Source organism: Rattus rattus, chromosome 9 (genome assembly GCF_011064425.1).
Source record: "Rattus rattus isolate New Zealand chromosome 9, Rrattus_CSIRO_v1, whole genome shotgun sequence".
Lineage (NCBI taxonomy): Eukaryota > Metazoa > Chordata > Mammalia > Rodentia > Muridae > Rattus > Rattus rattus.
This window is the reverse complement of record NC_046162.1, coordinates 48,997,239-49,010,577: the sequence shown is the minus strand read 5'-3', so window position 1 is coordinate 49,010,577 and position 13,339 is coordinate 48,997,239. Positions and strand designations below refer to the sequence as shown.

The 13,339-nt window shown below is 48.4% G+C and overlaps 3 protein-coding genes across 6 annotated transcripts; 2 read left to right on the top strand and 1 right to left on the bottom strand.

The window, feature by feature from the left end:
* The first annotated feature begins 89 nt into the window (after nt 1–89).
* Nucleotides 90–1,831, top strand: Tmem88 (transmembrane protein 88). Its single transcript, XM_032914547.1, has 2 exons — nt 90–347; nt 477–1,831. The coding sequence occupies exons 1-2, from the start codon at nt 138–140 to the stop codon at nt 744–746; spliced, it is 480 nt and encodes a 159-aa protein (XP_032770438.1). The 5' UTR covers nt 90–137; the 3' UTR covers nt 747–1,831.
* On the bottom strand, nt 1,659–2,825 carry Naa38 (N-alpha-acetyltransferase 38, NatC auxiliary subunit). Of its 3 annotated transcripts, none has more exons than XM_032914549.1 (3): nt 2,361–2,721; nt 1,975–2,158; nt 1,659–1,819 (listed from the first exon to the last, which is right to left on the bottom strand). In XM_032914549.1, the coding sequence occupies exons 1-3, from the start codon at nt 2,439–2,441 to the stop codon at nt 1,707–1,709; spliced, it is 378 nt and encodes a 125-aa protein (XP_032770440.1). In that variant the 5' UTR covers nt 2,442–2,721; the 3' UTR covers nt 1,659–1,706. The 3 variants fall into 3 exon arrangements, 2 of the variants coding, with proteins under 2 accessions (XP_032770440.1, XP_032770439.1); XM_032914548.1 differs by having other exon boundaries at nt 1,975–2,161; nt 2,361–2,629; XR_004389164.1 differs by having other exon boundaries at nt 1,662–1,819; nt 2,651–2,825.
* LOC116910604 (cytochrome b5 domain-containing protein 1) lies at nt 2,654–7,138 on the top strand. 2 transcript variants are annotated; one of them, XM_032914546.1, is made up of 5 exons: nt 2,888–2,955; nt 3,032–3,201; nt 3,287–3,363; nt 3,491–3,709; nt 4,285–4,532. In XM_032914546.1, the coding sequence occupies exons 2-5, from the start codon at nt 3,042–3,044 to the stop codon at nt 4,513–4,515; spliced, it is 687 nt and encodes a 228-aa protein (XP_032770437.1). In that variant the 5' UTR covers nt 2,888–2,955; nt 3,032–3,041; the 3' UTR covers nt 4,516–4,532. The 2 variants fall into 2 exon arrangements, with proteins under 2 accessions (XP_032770436.1, XP_032770437.1); XM_032914545.1 differs by having other exon boundaries at nt 2,654–3,201; nt 4,285–7,138.
* The last annotated feature ends 6,201 nt before the right edge of the window (nt 7,139–13,339 follow it).

Below are 13,339 nucleotides of genomic sequence, written 5' to 3'. Positions count from 1 at the left end.
GATGAGGATGCCTAATCCTAGAGTTGCATTCCAGGATAAGGTAGTGGGGGGCGGGGTGGGGAGAGACTGCCCCGGGGGAGGGGCAGGAAAGAGGGCTATAAGGACTGCAGCCGTGCGGGGCGGGAACCAACTAGGCCATGGCGGAGGTCCCCGCAGCCCAGCGTCCCGGTCTCGCTGGCGCCCCAGAGCCCCGGGATCCCCTAGATTGCTGGGCCTGTGCAGTGCTAGTAACGGCTCAGAATCTGCTGGTGGCTGTTTTCAATCTCCTCTTGTTGGCGCTGGTGCTGGGGACCATCTTGCTACCTGCTGTCACCATGTTAGGCTTCGGCTTTCTCTGCCACTCCCAGGTAAGCATGTGCCCAAGCGATAAGCGTGAGTGGTGTGTGGGCGGGTGGTCTTTGAGCCACAACATTCCCACTTGGGTTCTACTCTTCTAGGCACAGTGTGGCCCATTCTGATGTCTCTTATCCGCACAGTTTCTGCGTTCTCAGGCACCCCCTTGCACCGCGCATCTGCGGGACCCAGGCTTCACCGCCCTGTTGGTCATTGGATTCCTACTGCTCGTGCCTTTGCTTGTGCTTGCCCTGGCTACCTACCGCCGCCTCTGCCTGCGCCTCCGCCTGGCCGACTGCCTTGTGCCCTACAGCCGAGCCCTCTACAGGCGCCGGCGCATCCCACAGCCGAAGCAAATCCCAGTCTCATCAAGTCCCCGGTCTGTTCCCACACCGGGAAAGGTCTGGGTCTGAGGTGCTTAGAGTCAAGAATCCTGTCCATTGCCCTCCTGGTCTCTCAAGGACTTGAAGCAAGCCCAGGGTGTACTGCCCAACCCTGCTCCTCACCGCTACCTGAGTCAAATCCTAGCATCCCTTTGATGGAACAACAGAATGTGGACACAATGCTGGCGAAAATTTCCATGTCTCAGAAACTCACATTTGGTTCCTGAATGTTTGGGCTGGACCCTGCACATCTTCCCCTTCCCTAGTGTAAATAGGAGAGCTGGAATGTGTGCCTTCCTTTGCTGGTGCAGCTCCTCCAGAATTTACGGGACTGAGGGACAGGGCTTGAGAAGAAACCACCACAAATAATAAAAAATTTGTAAAATGAATGCGCTCTGTGAATACAGGGTGGCACATATCCAATCGCCCCTGCTCAGGGCTCAGGAGTAGGAAACAGATCCTCAAGACTACAAATGAGCAAACCAGAGAACATCATTCAGCATCCTGCCTTTTCCTTATCGCATTAGTCCGTTCTTCCTGGTCAGACCCCAGAGTTCACTGGCCCTGACCCCAAAGTCACTTCCCCATTTATAGTGCAGAGAGGGCCTTGTTTCGGCTGCCTACTCAACTCCCCTTGGGGACCCGAGCCCGTTCTCTGACCCCAGCTTAAAGGAACTAAGTGTTGCCAGGCCGGGGTGTGAAACAATGGGTCTTCCGGAGCAGGATGACTCCCCTTCCCGCTACAATCTGAAGCAGCAGCGTGGGAGGGAAGATGGAGGGGCCCACCCTAGGCCCTGTTGCCTTAAGCTCATAACTTGAGGGTTTGGTATTCCTGAGTATTAGGTTGAAGGGGCAGGTTGAGGAAGCTCCTGGGCTCAGATGAACCTCTAAGGGTAGGGTGCTAACCCTACCCTGACATTGGACCTACACACAGACACGGGCCACTTTGGTCATAGGATTTAATGGTCTCAAAGAGAAGTGCAATCGTGGTCAGAGATACGGGCCCCCCGACAGACTCTCCCTTTGGACTTCAATAGAAACGATGTGGTGTCCTGGTACCATGGCGAGACCCAGCACACGGGGTTCCCCCGCAGAAAATGAATCTGGAAAAAAAAGAGTCAGAGGATCAGAACGGCAGGCAAACATCAGTCTCGCCCCGGAAAACAAGGGGTGCAGTAAGGCCTGCAAGAGGATATGCCTAGTGGTGAATTTCCGCCGCATTCCCGAGGAAGTAGGTGTGTATTCCCTGTGCACTGACCAGAAGGCTTGAGGAATTCTTGCGCAGAGCCCAGGATGACATTACAGTCACGATCGGTGCACAGGAAGCAGCCGACTAGTGTCCTTCCGTCTGTCATACGAATACGCATGGTCTTGTTGAGCAATGCCTCTAGCTGCTGCCGGGCACGCGCTGCAGGCGAGTCCTCCTGTTCCCCATCAGAGTCCTGCTAGGGCAGGACAAGCACCCAGACGCCCAGGGTCGGCAGCACGCCCGTAGAACTACAGTTCCCAGCTGCCCGCGCGGCGCTGCCCGAAGCTCATGGGCTGCTGGGAACTGCAGTTCCTTTTTCATCCTCGCCACCACCTTCCCCTCCCCACCCGGTGTTGCTGCCCGACTGCTCCTCCAGAACCCGAGCCCACGCTAACCCCGGCGCTGGAGCTGCTCTGACGCCGACTGCAACAGCCATTCTCCTCTCGTAGTAGCATGGTCGGCCCAGCTCCGGCCATTGGCCCTGGGACCTCCTTTGGGCCTTAAACTTCCTAAGAGCGTTTTGGGGTCGGCGCGTCAGATCTCGCGAGTGCTCCCAAGCTCTTTCGTGAGATCACAATTCCTCCTCATCTCCGGTTCCGCCACTGCAGAGATCTCGCGAGATTTTGTTTCATGCCAGGTTCCTAGATGCCGACTAGGCTATAAAAGAATATCGCGAGATCTTTACCTGAAATTTCTTAAAACAGCTTTTAGAAACGCCTGGAGATTTGGTGACTTAAACAATCTTCTACTCTAGTCTCTTCAGTACTTTCTGTTACTCCTAACTCATCTAGCCTACAGTCCGTTATGAGACGGATCGTCTTCATATTTTCTAAGAATGAATGCAACAACATCATGCTCGATGCCGGAATCCAGAATGTTTCCGGTGAACAGGCGCAGCCCAAGCCCCGCCCTGCTTACGTATATTTAACTAGAGAGGACGGTGGCCGGAAAAGGACAATGGTTTCCATGTCAGCGATAAACGCACTCCAGGTAGTTCTTGATCCTGATAGTTTGTAAGATTGCTGAGGAGCGAGAAAGTAGCTGAGGGAGCCTGTGTCTCTTATAGAACAGGAGCCATGCCGCGCCGGGGCCTAGTGGCGGGGCCAGACTTTAGTTGTTTTAAGCGTCGTTATTTCACGCCGTCAGAAGTAGCGGAACACAACCAGCCCGAAGACATATGGGTATCTTATCTGGGATTTGTTTACAATCTAACACCACTTGTACAGGAATTCAAAGGTAAAGAACACACGCTAGGAAAAGGCTGGAGAGCTGGTTCTGGCACTTGGGTGGCCGGCCTTTGACGGCCTCTGTTCCTTTTTAGGGGACCTATTGTTGAAACCCATCCTGGAGGTTGCAGGCCAGGACATTAGTCACTGGTTTGATCCAAAGACCAAAGACGTAAGTTCTGTTGGAGTGTGGGGTTGGTGGAAGCGGCCCTGGAGAGCAGGGGAGGGATGGCGGGGAATAACTGGAATTCGAAATACTGATTGCTCCCGTCCTTCTCTCCAAACCCTTGCTTTTGAAGATTCGCAAGCACATAGATCCACTGACTGGTTGCGTGAGATACCGCACCCCGCGAGGCCGCTTCGTGCATATCCCGCCTCCTCTGCCCCGTTCAGACTGGGCCAATGATTTCGGAATACCCTGGTGGAAGGGGCCAAGTTACCTGGTGGGACGGCTGTCTGCCCAGACCCGGAACATCCGTATTATTAACACTCTTACATCACAGGAGCACACACTGGAGGTGAGATCTGGTGCTTGGAGACATATTAGAGGAACCAGAAATCACTTCTGGGAGCCACATCTTCTTCCCTCCATTTAACACGACAGAGGAAAGCAGATGACCCTGGTACTCAGAGTTGGAAATTTTAGAAGTATGTTTGTATTAACAGCTACCAGTCTCCTTCATAGATCTAGGCCAGCATCTTAGCGATGGTGGTCCTGGGAAGGGCTTATATGCTGCTATGGACCCATTGTAAACGAGAGGCAGGCTTTGACTCTCTTGACCCGTTTGTTAGAAGTGATAGGACTCTGGTGTCTTTATAGGATGCTGTGACTTCAACTTTACTTCTTTAGGACTATGGGATGCCTGATGGGTGCTATCTGCTAATGGAGGCACTCTGATTCAAGCTCTGTCAATTCTTGTAACAGATTCTCTTCTATTTTTCTTCCCAGTTTCTTTAGAGCAAATCCTGAAAGATCTAGGTGTAAGGACCCTTCTGGCCCTTGGGGAGTGTGTGTGTGTGTGTGTGTGTGTGTGTGTGTGTGTGTGTGTGTTCCATGCAGAATTCTAGAGGTGGATACTTCTGTGTTCTTTAGGTGGGGGCTCTGGATTCAATGTGGGAAATCCTACACCGCTATCTCCCCTATAATGCACATGCTGCCAGCTATACATGGAAATATGATGGGAAGAATTTGAACATGGATCAAACCCTGGAAGAAAATGGGATCCGGGATGAAGAAGAAGAGTTTGACTTCCTTAACATGGATGGTACACTTCACACACCCGCAATACTACTCTACTTCAATGATGACCTCACAGAGCTCTAGGAAAGGAGATGCGCATGTAGATGCAAGATGTTTGAGTTTGCCTCTTTCTATGCCTTGAGGAATCGAGGTGTGGGTCTGTGGGGCCTGGGCCTACACCTCTGTTCCCTGCTGGGGCTCAGCCTGTGGTCCATGTGCCTTCCTGACATGTAAGGGCCTTATCCCTGGCTCCTTTGCTCATGGATGATTTGCTCAAAGAGCATTAGAGGGGTCTTAGGAGAGAATCCTTAGAACAGAAAGAGACCTAGAGGCTCAGGAATGGGAGGAGGAGATAAGGCTCAGACAGAACTTTTTTAGTCGTAAGAGAAAGACACAAAGGGATGAAGGGATGGAAGATCGTTTTTGGCAAAGGGGAGAATGAGATGTTAGTAGGAAGGTGGGATTTACAAAGACAGGATTTGGAAATTAGCATCACCAGTCATAGATGGTTGGTTGACTTCCTTTCTAAAGGTGTTTACTAGTTGGTGCCCCGGGAAAAGTGAATGCATTTAGTTTAGGATTGGAAATATGCTGGAGTTTTATGCTGCTAAGTACAGCTGTCCTATAGGGTGACTACATTAGTGCCATTTCACAGATGCTCCCTTAGGAATTTACAAAGGTTTAGTAGCACGAGTGCACGTTTGTGGTAGAGCCACAGTGCACAAACGTGCCCTGCTCTGGAAGTCAGGCTGTTTTTAGTGTAAAGGAACATTTTCAGTAGCTTTGCCTAATGCTACCATTTTTTTTCAAACTGTGTATTTGGGATGTGAGCTTATCCTAGGCTTGCTGCATGATGGGGAAATGTGAGTCTATTGTGTACTCAATATTTTCTGTGTTTGCAGGGAGTTAATTAAAAGAGTATTCTGGGGACAGAGGCAGGGAAGGCTAAATTTCAGCCAAGTACTGCTACTGAGGCTACTTCCTTGTTGCTATCATAACAAGATTTCTGATTGTTGGGGGCGGGGGGTGGGGAGGCAACAATATAGATATTTACTGACTCCAGGCAAAACCAGAATGGAGAAAGGTCTGTAGATCAAGACATTGTAGTGAGGACCCAATAGGGGGCGCCTTCTTTTTCCAGTAGGCCTTGCCACTTACAGATATCAAGGAAGACAGAGTTATTTGTCAAATGGTGACCCTAAAAGAAGTTTATTGGGGTCAGAAAGAGGGGAGCTATGAGAGGCAGACAACTCTCATAATGACTGGCTACATCTGGTTCCCTTTGTCCCTAACAGAGGAGGGGAATTAAGGATAACTGATAAATTGAGCCAGGCATGGTGGTTTTAATCCCAGCACTGGGGAGGCAGAGACAGGTGGATCTCATGAGTTCCAGGCTAGCCTGGTCTACAAAACAAGTTCCAGGAACCCTGCCTCAAAACCGACAACATAGTAACTGATAAGTGAGCCTGCAGCAGGGGCAGCAAATATGAGTCAAGGAGCCTGCATCTTCCCAGCCGCGGGTGGCCTCCACGAGACACTGGCTGGGCTGCACTGCCACTGTGGGAAGCATGAGCAAAGGTCAAACTCCTGATTTCAGCTATTTCTTAGTCTACTGGTGCTGAAGACTTTCACTTAGTCCCATGCGGCCTAAGAGTCCATACATTGTCTGGATCAATAATCGTGATGTTCAGTCAGCTTGGACATGATCAATGTTTATTCTTATTTGTTCTTCTAAGTCTTAAACTATTTGAGAGCCAAAGCAGTTCCTCCTATGACTTCTGCTGGGAATGTTCCAGGGTGTCTCGTTCTGCCCAGGTTTCTCTCTTTTCCAGAACACCCCACTGGTTGTAGATTGCCTGGGGCTTCATTGTGTAGCCCTGGCTGGCCCAGAACTCAGAGATCACTTGCCTGTTCACAACTTCTTGTTAGAAACACACACTCCTTTCCCTATAAGCCCAAGCACTCATCAATTCTATATCTAAGAATCTTTGGAATCTGTTCTTTTGTCTAATGTAATAACCATCTTTGTCTCAGACTGTTGGGAAACCAGCTGACGTCCAATTTCTGCCTCTGCCTTCACAAACCTAAATATCTTACTTTCTGCCTCAGATCTTCAGTAGGTTTTTCATGCTTTTGGAATAAAGCTCTAAATAAAGCCTTGCATAAATCAGGCTCTGCCTTCTTTACCCATGGCAACCCCTCACAGTTGTCCTTGTCCTGCAAGCCATGAGGTCTCTTCTTCCCTTAGTTAACACAGAAACTGTTCTCAGTGCACCACACCCTTCTACTTTGCACCCTGATTATCCTAAGTATCCAGTTTTTTAAAGTTTTATTTATTTATTTTATATGAGTACACTATCACTGTCTTCAGACACACCAGAAGAGAGAATTGGATCCATTACAGATGGTTGTGAGCCACCATGTGGTTGCTTGGAATTGAACTCAGGACCTCTGGAAGAGCAGTCGGTGCTCTTAACCACTGAGCCATCTCTCCAGCCCCCGTTTTTTTTCCTTTGTCTTTTTTGGCCCACTTCTCAGCAGTATGCATTTTTCTATGTTTTATTACTTTAAAACTATGTAGAATGGGTGAAAATGGCTGGCTGGCTGCTAGATTGTAAGCTCACGAGGGCAGAAACTCACTCTTTTCTGTATTTCCATTGCCGGGCACATAGCTGCTGCTCAATAAATATGACTGAAGGAACCTGGATATCGAGGAATCTGTCTATACAATAACCAGTGGGCTCATGTGTCTTGAAGGGAAGGTGGGACTAAGAGACAGTAGCACGCATGGCTCTATTCTGTGGTCTCTACCCACAGGTGTGTGTGTGTGTGTGTGTGTGTGTGTGTGTGTGTTTTCTTTCCTTCCACAGAGCCAGACTCAAAATCACCCTGCAGTTTCTGGCACCAGAGACAGTTGTGGGTAATCCGCTTGTGATTTCCTCTGTGGCCACCAGGTGGCTCTAATGACTAAAGAGTCAGGAGAGCTGTGAAACCAATGTCAAAGAAGTTAGACCTGAAGGGACCACAGAGGGGAAATCAGGGGAGGGTAGTAGGGAGAAAACCTGCATGGCCAGAACTCTATTAGCATAAAGTTTATGCCTGACTTTAATATCTTTCCATACATACATAAATACTTTAAGAAGTCACATATGGGGCTAGGGAGATGGCACCGCAATTAAGAACATTGACTGCTTTTCCAGAGGACTCAGATTCAATTTCTAGCGCCCACATGGTAGGTAGCTAACAACATCTGTAACTGCTTTTAAGGAATCTGACTCCTGTGCACATTGTTTTTTAAATCTCAAAAAAAAAGGTCATTTATTGTATGGGATGAATGGTGTGGACGTGTGGACGTGTGGACGTGGAGTGTGGTTGTGTGTACAGCTCGGGATGTAGCTGAGTAGGAAGGCATTGTTAGAGGGGGTGGGTGTGTATGACCTGAGGTGTACTTTGGGAATGAGAAGAGGATATTATATATTGTTTTGGGACATGGCTAGATTTAGTTCCCTTTAATCCTCCCGGGAGAGTGCATCTTCCAAGCTGCAGCCTCAGGCCCCAGTGTGGGGTAGCATAACTGGATAGGCTGAAGTACTGGTGTAGGCAGGTTCTGAGACAGCTGCACTATGTAATCCAAGCTGACATTAAACTTCCCATCCTTCTGCCTCAGCCTCCTGGATCCTGGGACTGCAGGCATGTACCACCATGCCCAGTGTCTTATGGTCAAAAGCAACCCGGGGAGGAAAGAGTTTTTAAGTGCGCAGTTGTAATCCATCATGAAGGGAAGCCAGGGCAGGACCTGAAGCAGAGGCCATGGAGGAGTTGCTTACCAGCTTGCTTGCTCCTCATGGCTTGTTAACCGCTGGTTCAGGGGTGACACCATTCCCAGTCACCCCTTCTATGGCATCTTCGCAACTGACACCCCTCTTCCTAACTCCACTTCTAACTGTAGCTGTGTTAAAACGACAGAAACACCAGGACACCTGGAGAGCTGTTTTTAAGGTGCTAGAGGTACCCTGAAAACCAAAGCTGGTATGTGAATGAGTTGGGGGGACCGTTGAAGGGCAGGAGGGGTAGACAGATGAGGAACAAGATGTCCTACTGGTTTATTAATACCCCTTGCTTATTTGGTTATGCGGCCTTCCAGTAGGCGCTGGTCTTGTTCCAAAACTGGATATTTGACATGAGGAATATGTGACTCGTGTCTCAAGCTGAGATCCAGGAAGCAGAGAACATGGGCATAGGGATAAGTCCTACTGGGGTAGCTGTTTTGTGTGTGCTCGAAGGAGAAGGGTAAAGAGTGGAAGGTTAGGAGTGCTTGTCCTCAGTAAACCACGGCAGCTTCAAAGAATCCAAATGGCAGTTTTCTGCAAACTGGTGGTGACACACTTCACTAGGAAATAAGCACACATTCCTTACAGGTAGAATACCAATCAGAAAAAGGCTCTCCCTCGTGGCAAGTAACCTGGACAACTTGGAAATTTCTAAATATATATATTGCGTGTGTGTGTGTGTGTGTGTGCATTTGCACTATTCTGAAGAAAGATCATTTCCAGGAGATTCCCCTGCCTACAGTAGCAGTCTCACTCATACATAAGTTACAAAACTTTAAAAGCCTGAAAAGTCACAAACAGGGGGCCTGGCACCATCTTGATGGTCTGTATCAACCCATATTCCATCTGTTGTGTTCCCACAGCAGGAATTCCTCACATTTTTAATCCCTGGAGTTAATGACCAGTCTGGAGTATTTACAGCTATCCCAGAGTTTTTTGATCTGGTTGTGCCTTGTAGCTGAGGCTCAAATGTTTCGAGCTCATATAGGCTGGAGACTATATAACCCCCAGTCATGACATCTGACAAGGCTGCTGCATCCAGATCCAGAGGTGAATTAGTGGAGTGCACACAGTTGTGCTGTTACTAGGAGAACAGCCAGTTTATGACAGGTCAGCAGCGAGAGTGAGAAAGCAGTGTCTGAAACCGAAGAGACCCAATCAACGGTCCTCAATTCAGAGATCAGACAGATATGCAAAATACAGGGCATGGGTACTCCAGGCACATAGGAAACACTGTAAAGCAAGGCTCCTGTGTGAATGACTGAGGGATAGGGAAAAGACTGGTGAGGTAAAGACTGCTACAACCATGTGTCGTCCTGGCCCAGGGCCCTGCCATCTAGTGCCCTCGGAGAACTACTGCTCAGTGGCAACTCAGCTGTCCACTTAAATCATCCCTGTGTCCCCAGTACAGTGCCTGACACAGGATTTTAACAAATGAATGTTTATTTCAGGAACGAACATTATTAGGATGAAGAGTTCAGGGCACTTGTTGCTCTCGCAGAAGACCAGGGTTCAATTCCTAGGACCCGCATGGTAGTTCACAACCATCCATAACGCTAGTTCCAGGGGACTTGAGGCAGTCTTCTGGCCTTTGAGGTCACGAGGCACACAGTGGTGCGCATACATGCATGCAAAGTATTCACACATATAAATTGGGAACAATTTAAGCAGCGTGAAGTTACCACACAACTCCCACTTTTAAGTCTGTGTGAACCCAAGAGCAAAGTGTTCCTTCCTAGCCAAGCCCTACCCCTCAATTGACAATCTGACAGGAAGTGAGAGGTGCACTGGTGAACTGTCCTAACCCTTACACTGGCAGCGGGAAGATGACATGCTTAGACTTAGCCTAAAAGGGTAGATTGATCCCTAACGCACCACAGTACTTGGCTGCATGTAACAAAGCTGGCTACTGGAGTTAACCTCCAAGATGTAAATGTATCCACATAACCAGAGGTCTGCAGCTAGTGAAACTGTGATTCCACTAGATCATCTCTTTCCCTTTTTAATCCTCATAGCCATCAACATTTTGCCTACATCAAGAAGGCAAAAACATTTTAACATTTCTAGCAGGCCTTTAGTTTGAGTTTTTGTTGTTACTGTTTTGTTTTTCTTTTTCTTGGTTTTTTGAGACAGGGTTTTACTATGTGGCTCTGGGCTTTACTATGATTTCCTGGAAGTCTTATGTAGGCCAAGGTGGCCTTGACTCACAAAGACCTTCTCAATGATGGATGTTGGAATTAGAGTCAGGAGTCACCTAGCCCAGCCATTGACTAGGTTTTATTGATAGGAAATGATTTGCATTATGGCACACAGGCTCAAAGGAATCTGGGTCAGTATCTTCTGATACCCCGAACAGAACAGACACTGGATAGGAACCAGCAAAATCTATTTATCAGCAGCGTGAAATGTCCATTAACAAAAAGTTAACTTGCACTCTGTCTGGTTCCAGGTATTTGGGTCATAACGAGTGGAAAATCATCCTGCTTTAGTGGGGTTTATGCTCTTGTGGGGCAAGTAAGGAACAAAGATCATTTATCATTTTAAAAATTATATCACACTTCTATGTGTACAGGGTCTAGGTATAAGTATGGTTTGCACACGTAACAGCACACATGTGTAGGACTGAGGACAACCTGAAGTGGCAGGGGTCTCATTGTACACTGTGGGTACTGGGAATCACCACAGGTCCCAGGCTTGGCAGCACGTGTCTTTACCCTGCCCTGGCACCAACCCAGAGATGATCACTGCATAGTTCTGTCTGGGTTTTGTTTTGTTTGTTTGAGACAGAGCCTGGCCCTGAGCTTATTGTGCAACTGAGGCAGGGCTTGAACCCCTCCCCTATCCCTCCAAAGGGACTATAGGTGTGAACCACTAGGCCCAGAATAACCACTGGAGACAGAACTAAGTTATGCTATATATACATGGATGAGAGCAAATCTACTTACTCGGTTCTCTCTGTAATTAATCACACTATGCTCTCAATAGACTTCAAAGGTAAGTACAACAGTTTTGCTTGGTTTTTGAGAAAGAATATCACTGTATAGTCCTGACCGGCCTGGAACTGTGAAGGTCAGGGTAGCCTCAGCGATTTACCTGCTTTGCCTTTCAAGTGCTAGGGTTAAAAGCATGCACCAACATACCTGTCTACGTTTTTAATTTAAACTGATGAAAGGACATCGAAGCACTGACGTTAAGTACCTTGTCAAAGGCCATAAACTAACCATCTGGCAGAGCTGGGCCTTGAAGCAAGACAGAACTAGTCCATCCACTAAACCCTGCATCGTGCCCCCAACCCCACACTGCACAGTAGACACAGGATGCCAGTCCACTTCCCTGTTGGCTGTCAGCGAGGACCCTTAGATGGAGACCTTAACAACCAGCACCATCGTCACTTTGTGATGCGGCTGCGGTCCAGGCTGAGTTAGGTACTGTAGCTCATTACTGTATCCAAATGCATGGACCAGGCTACATTTCTGGAAGCTGGAGGATCCATTCTCTTAACATTTGTACTCAGTGCTGGGGGACTGTGCTCTAGTACCCTCAACATCCTAGACAAATGCTCTTCTACTGAGCTACACCCCAACCCTGGAGGACCTGTTTCTTCTTCATATGGGTCCACACAGGTGAGCTTGGGCTTCCTCACTGTGTCGGAGCTGGGTTCTAAGAGCGAATGAGGCGCCAAAGAACCAGGGTGAAGATGGATCACACATCTTCATATTCAAGGGGAGGGAAGAAGACCTTATCTTTCTGTCCAGAGAGCTGTCTACATGACACTGTAAGAACATGTGGAACTCAGAACACTTGAGGAACTTGTGGAGGCAGGAGGATGAGGAAGTCCTGAGCTCTAAGTCAGCCTGAGTACAGGAGACCTGTCTCAAGGAAATCACGAGCAGAGGACATGGAGGCTATGAGATAGTGCTGTCTCAGTTAGGGTGTCTATTGGTGCAACAGACACCAGGACCACAGCAGCTTTTTTTTTTTTTTTTTAAATATTTATTTCATGTATGTGAGTATACTATTGCTCTCCTCAGATATACCAGAAGAGGGCATCGAATCCTATTAAAGATGGTTGTTATGGGAATTGAACTCAGGACCTCTGGAAGAGCAGTCAGCACTCTTTTCCTTTTCTTTTTTTTTTTTTCAGAGCTGGGGACCGAACCCAGGGCCTTGTGCTTGCTAGGCAAGCGCTCTACCACTGAGCTAAATCCCCAACCCGCAGTCAGCACTCTTAACAGCTGAGCCATCTCTCCAGGCCCCACAGCAAATCTTATAAAGGGCAACATTTAAATGGGGCTGGTTCCAGTTCAGAGGTTTAGTCCATTATTGTCAGGGCAGGAAGCATGGCAGCACATGGGCAGCATGGTCTGGAGAAGGAGCTGGGAGTTCTACATCTGGATCTGAAGGCAGCAGGAGGAGACGGTGACTTGTGGAGCCTTAATCCTACTCCTCAGTGATACCCTTCTTCCAATAAGGCCACACCTCCTAGTGATGCCACTCCCTATTTGCGTTCAAACTACCACAGTTCCTGTGGGCATTTTTGGTAAATACAGCTTGTGCAGTGGTAGCAGAAAAACTTTTGTTGGGCTGGAGAGATGGCTCAGCAGTTAAGAGCACCGACTGCTCTTCCAGAGGTCCTGAGTTCAATTCCCAGCAACCACATGGTGGCTCACAACCATCTGTAATGGGATCTGATGCCCTCTTCTGGTGTGTCTGAAGACAGCTGCAGTGTACTCGTATATATAAATAAATAAATCTTTAAAAAAATACAAGCTTTAGTCCCAGCACTCAGGAGGCAGAGGCAGGCTGGTCTCTCGAGCTCCAGGAAAGCCAGGGCTGCACAGGAAAAGCAAAACAAAGCAACGCTTGGTTCAGGCCCCGGGACAAGGGACCGAGGCGCATATCCTATGGCACCCCTCATTCCCTACCTGGCAGATCCTACCCCAACTGTGACCTGGGCCCCCTTCCCACAGAGGCTCTTCTCTATATGATCCAGTCATTTTGGTCTCCCTGCTATCTTTCTTCTTCTACTTCTCTTCTCTCCTCCCCACTGTCTCCCTTCCATGGTGTCTCCTCTGGCC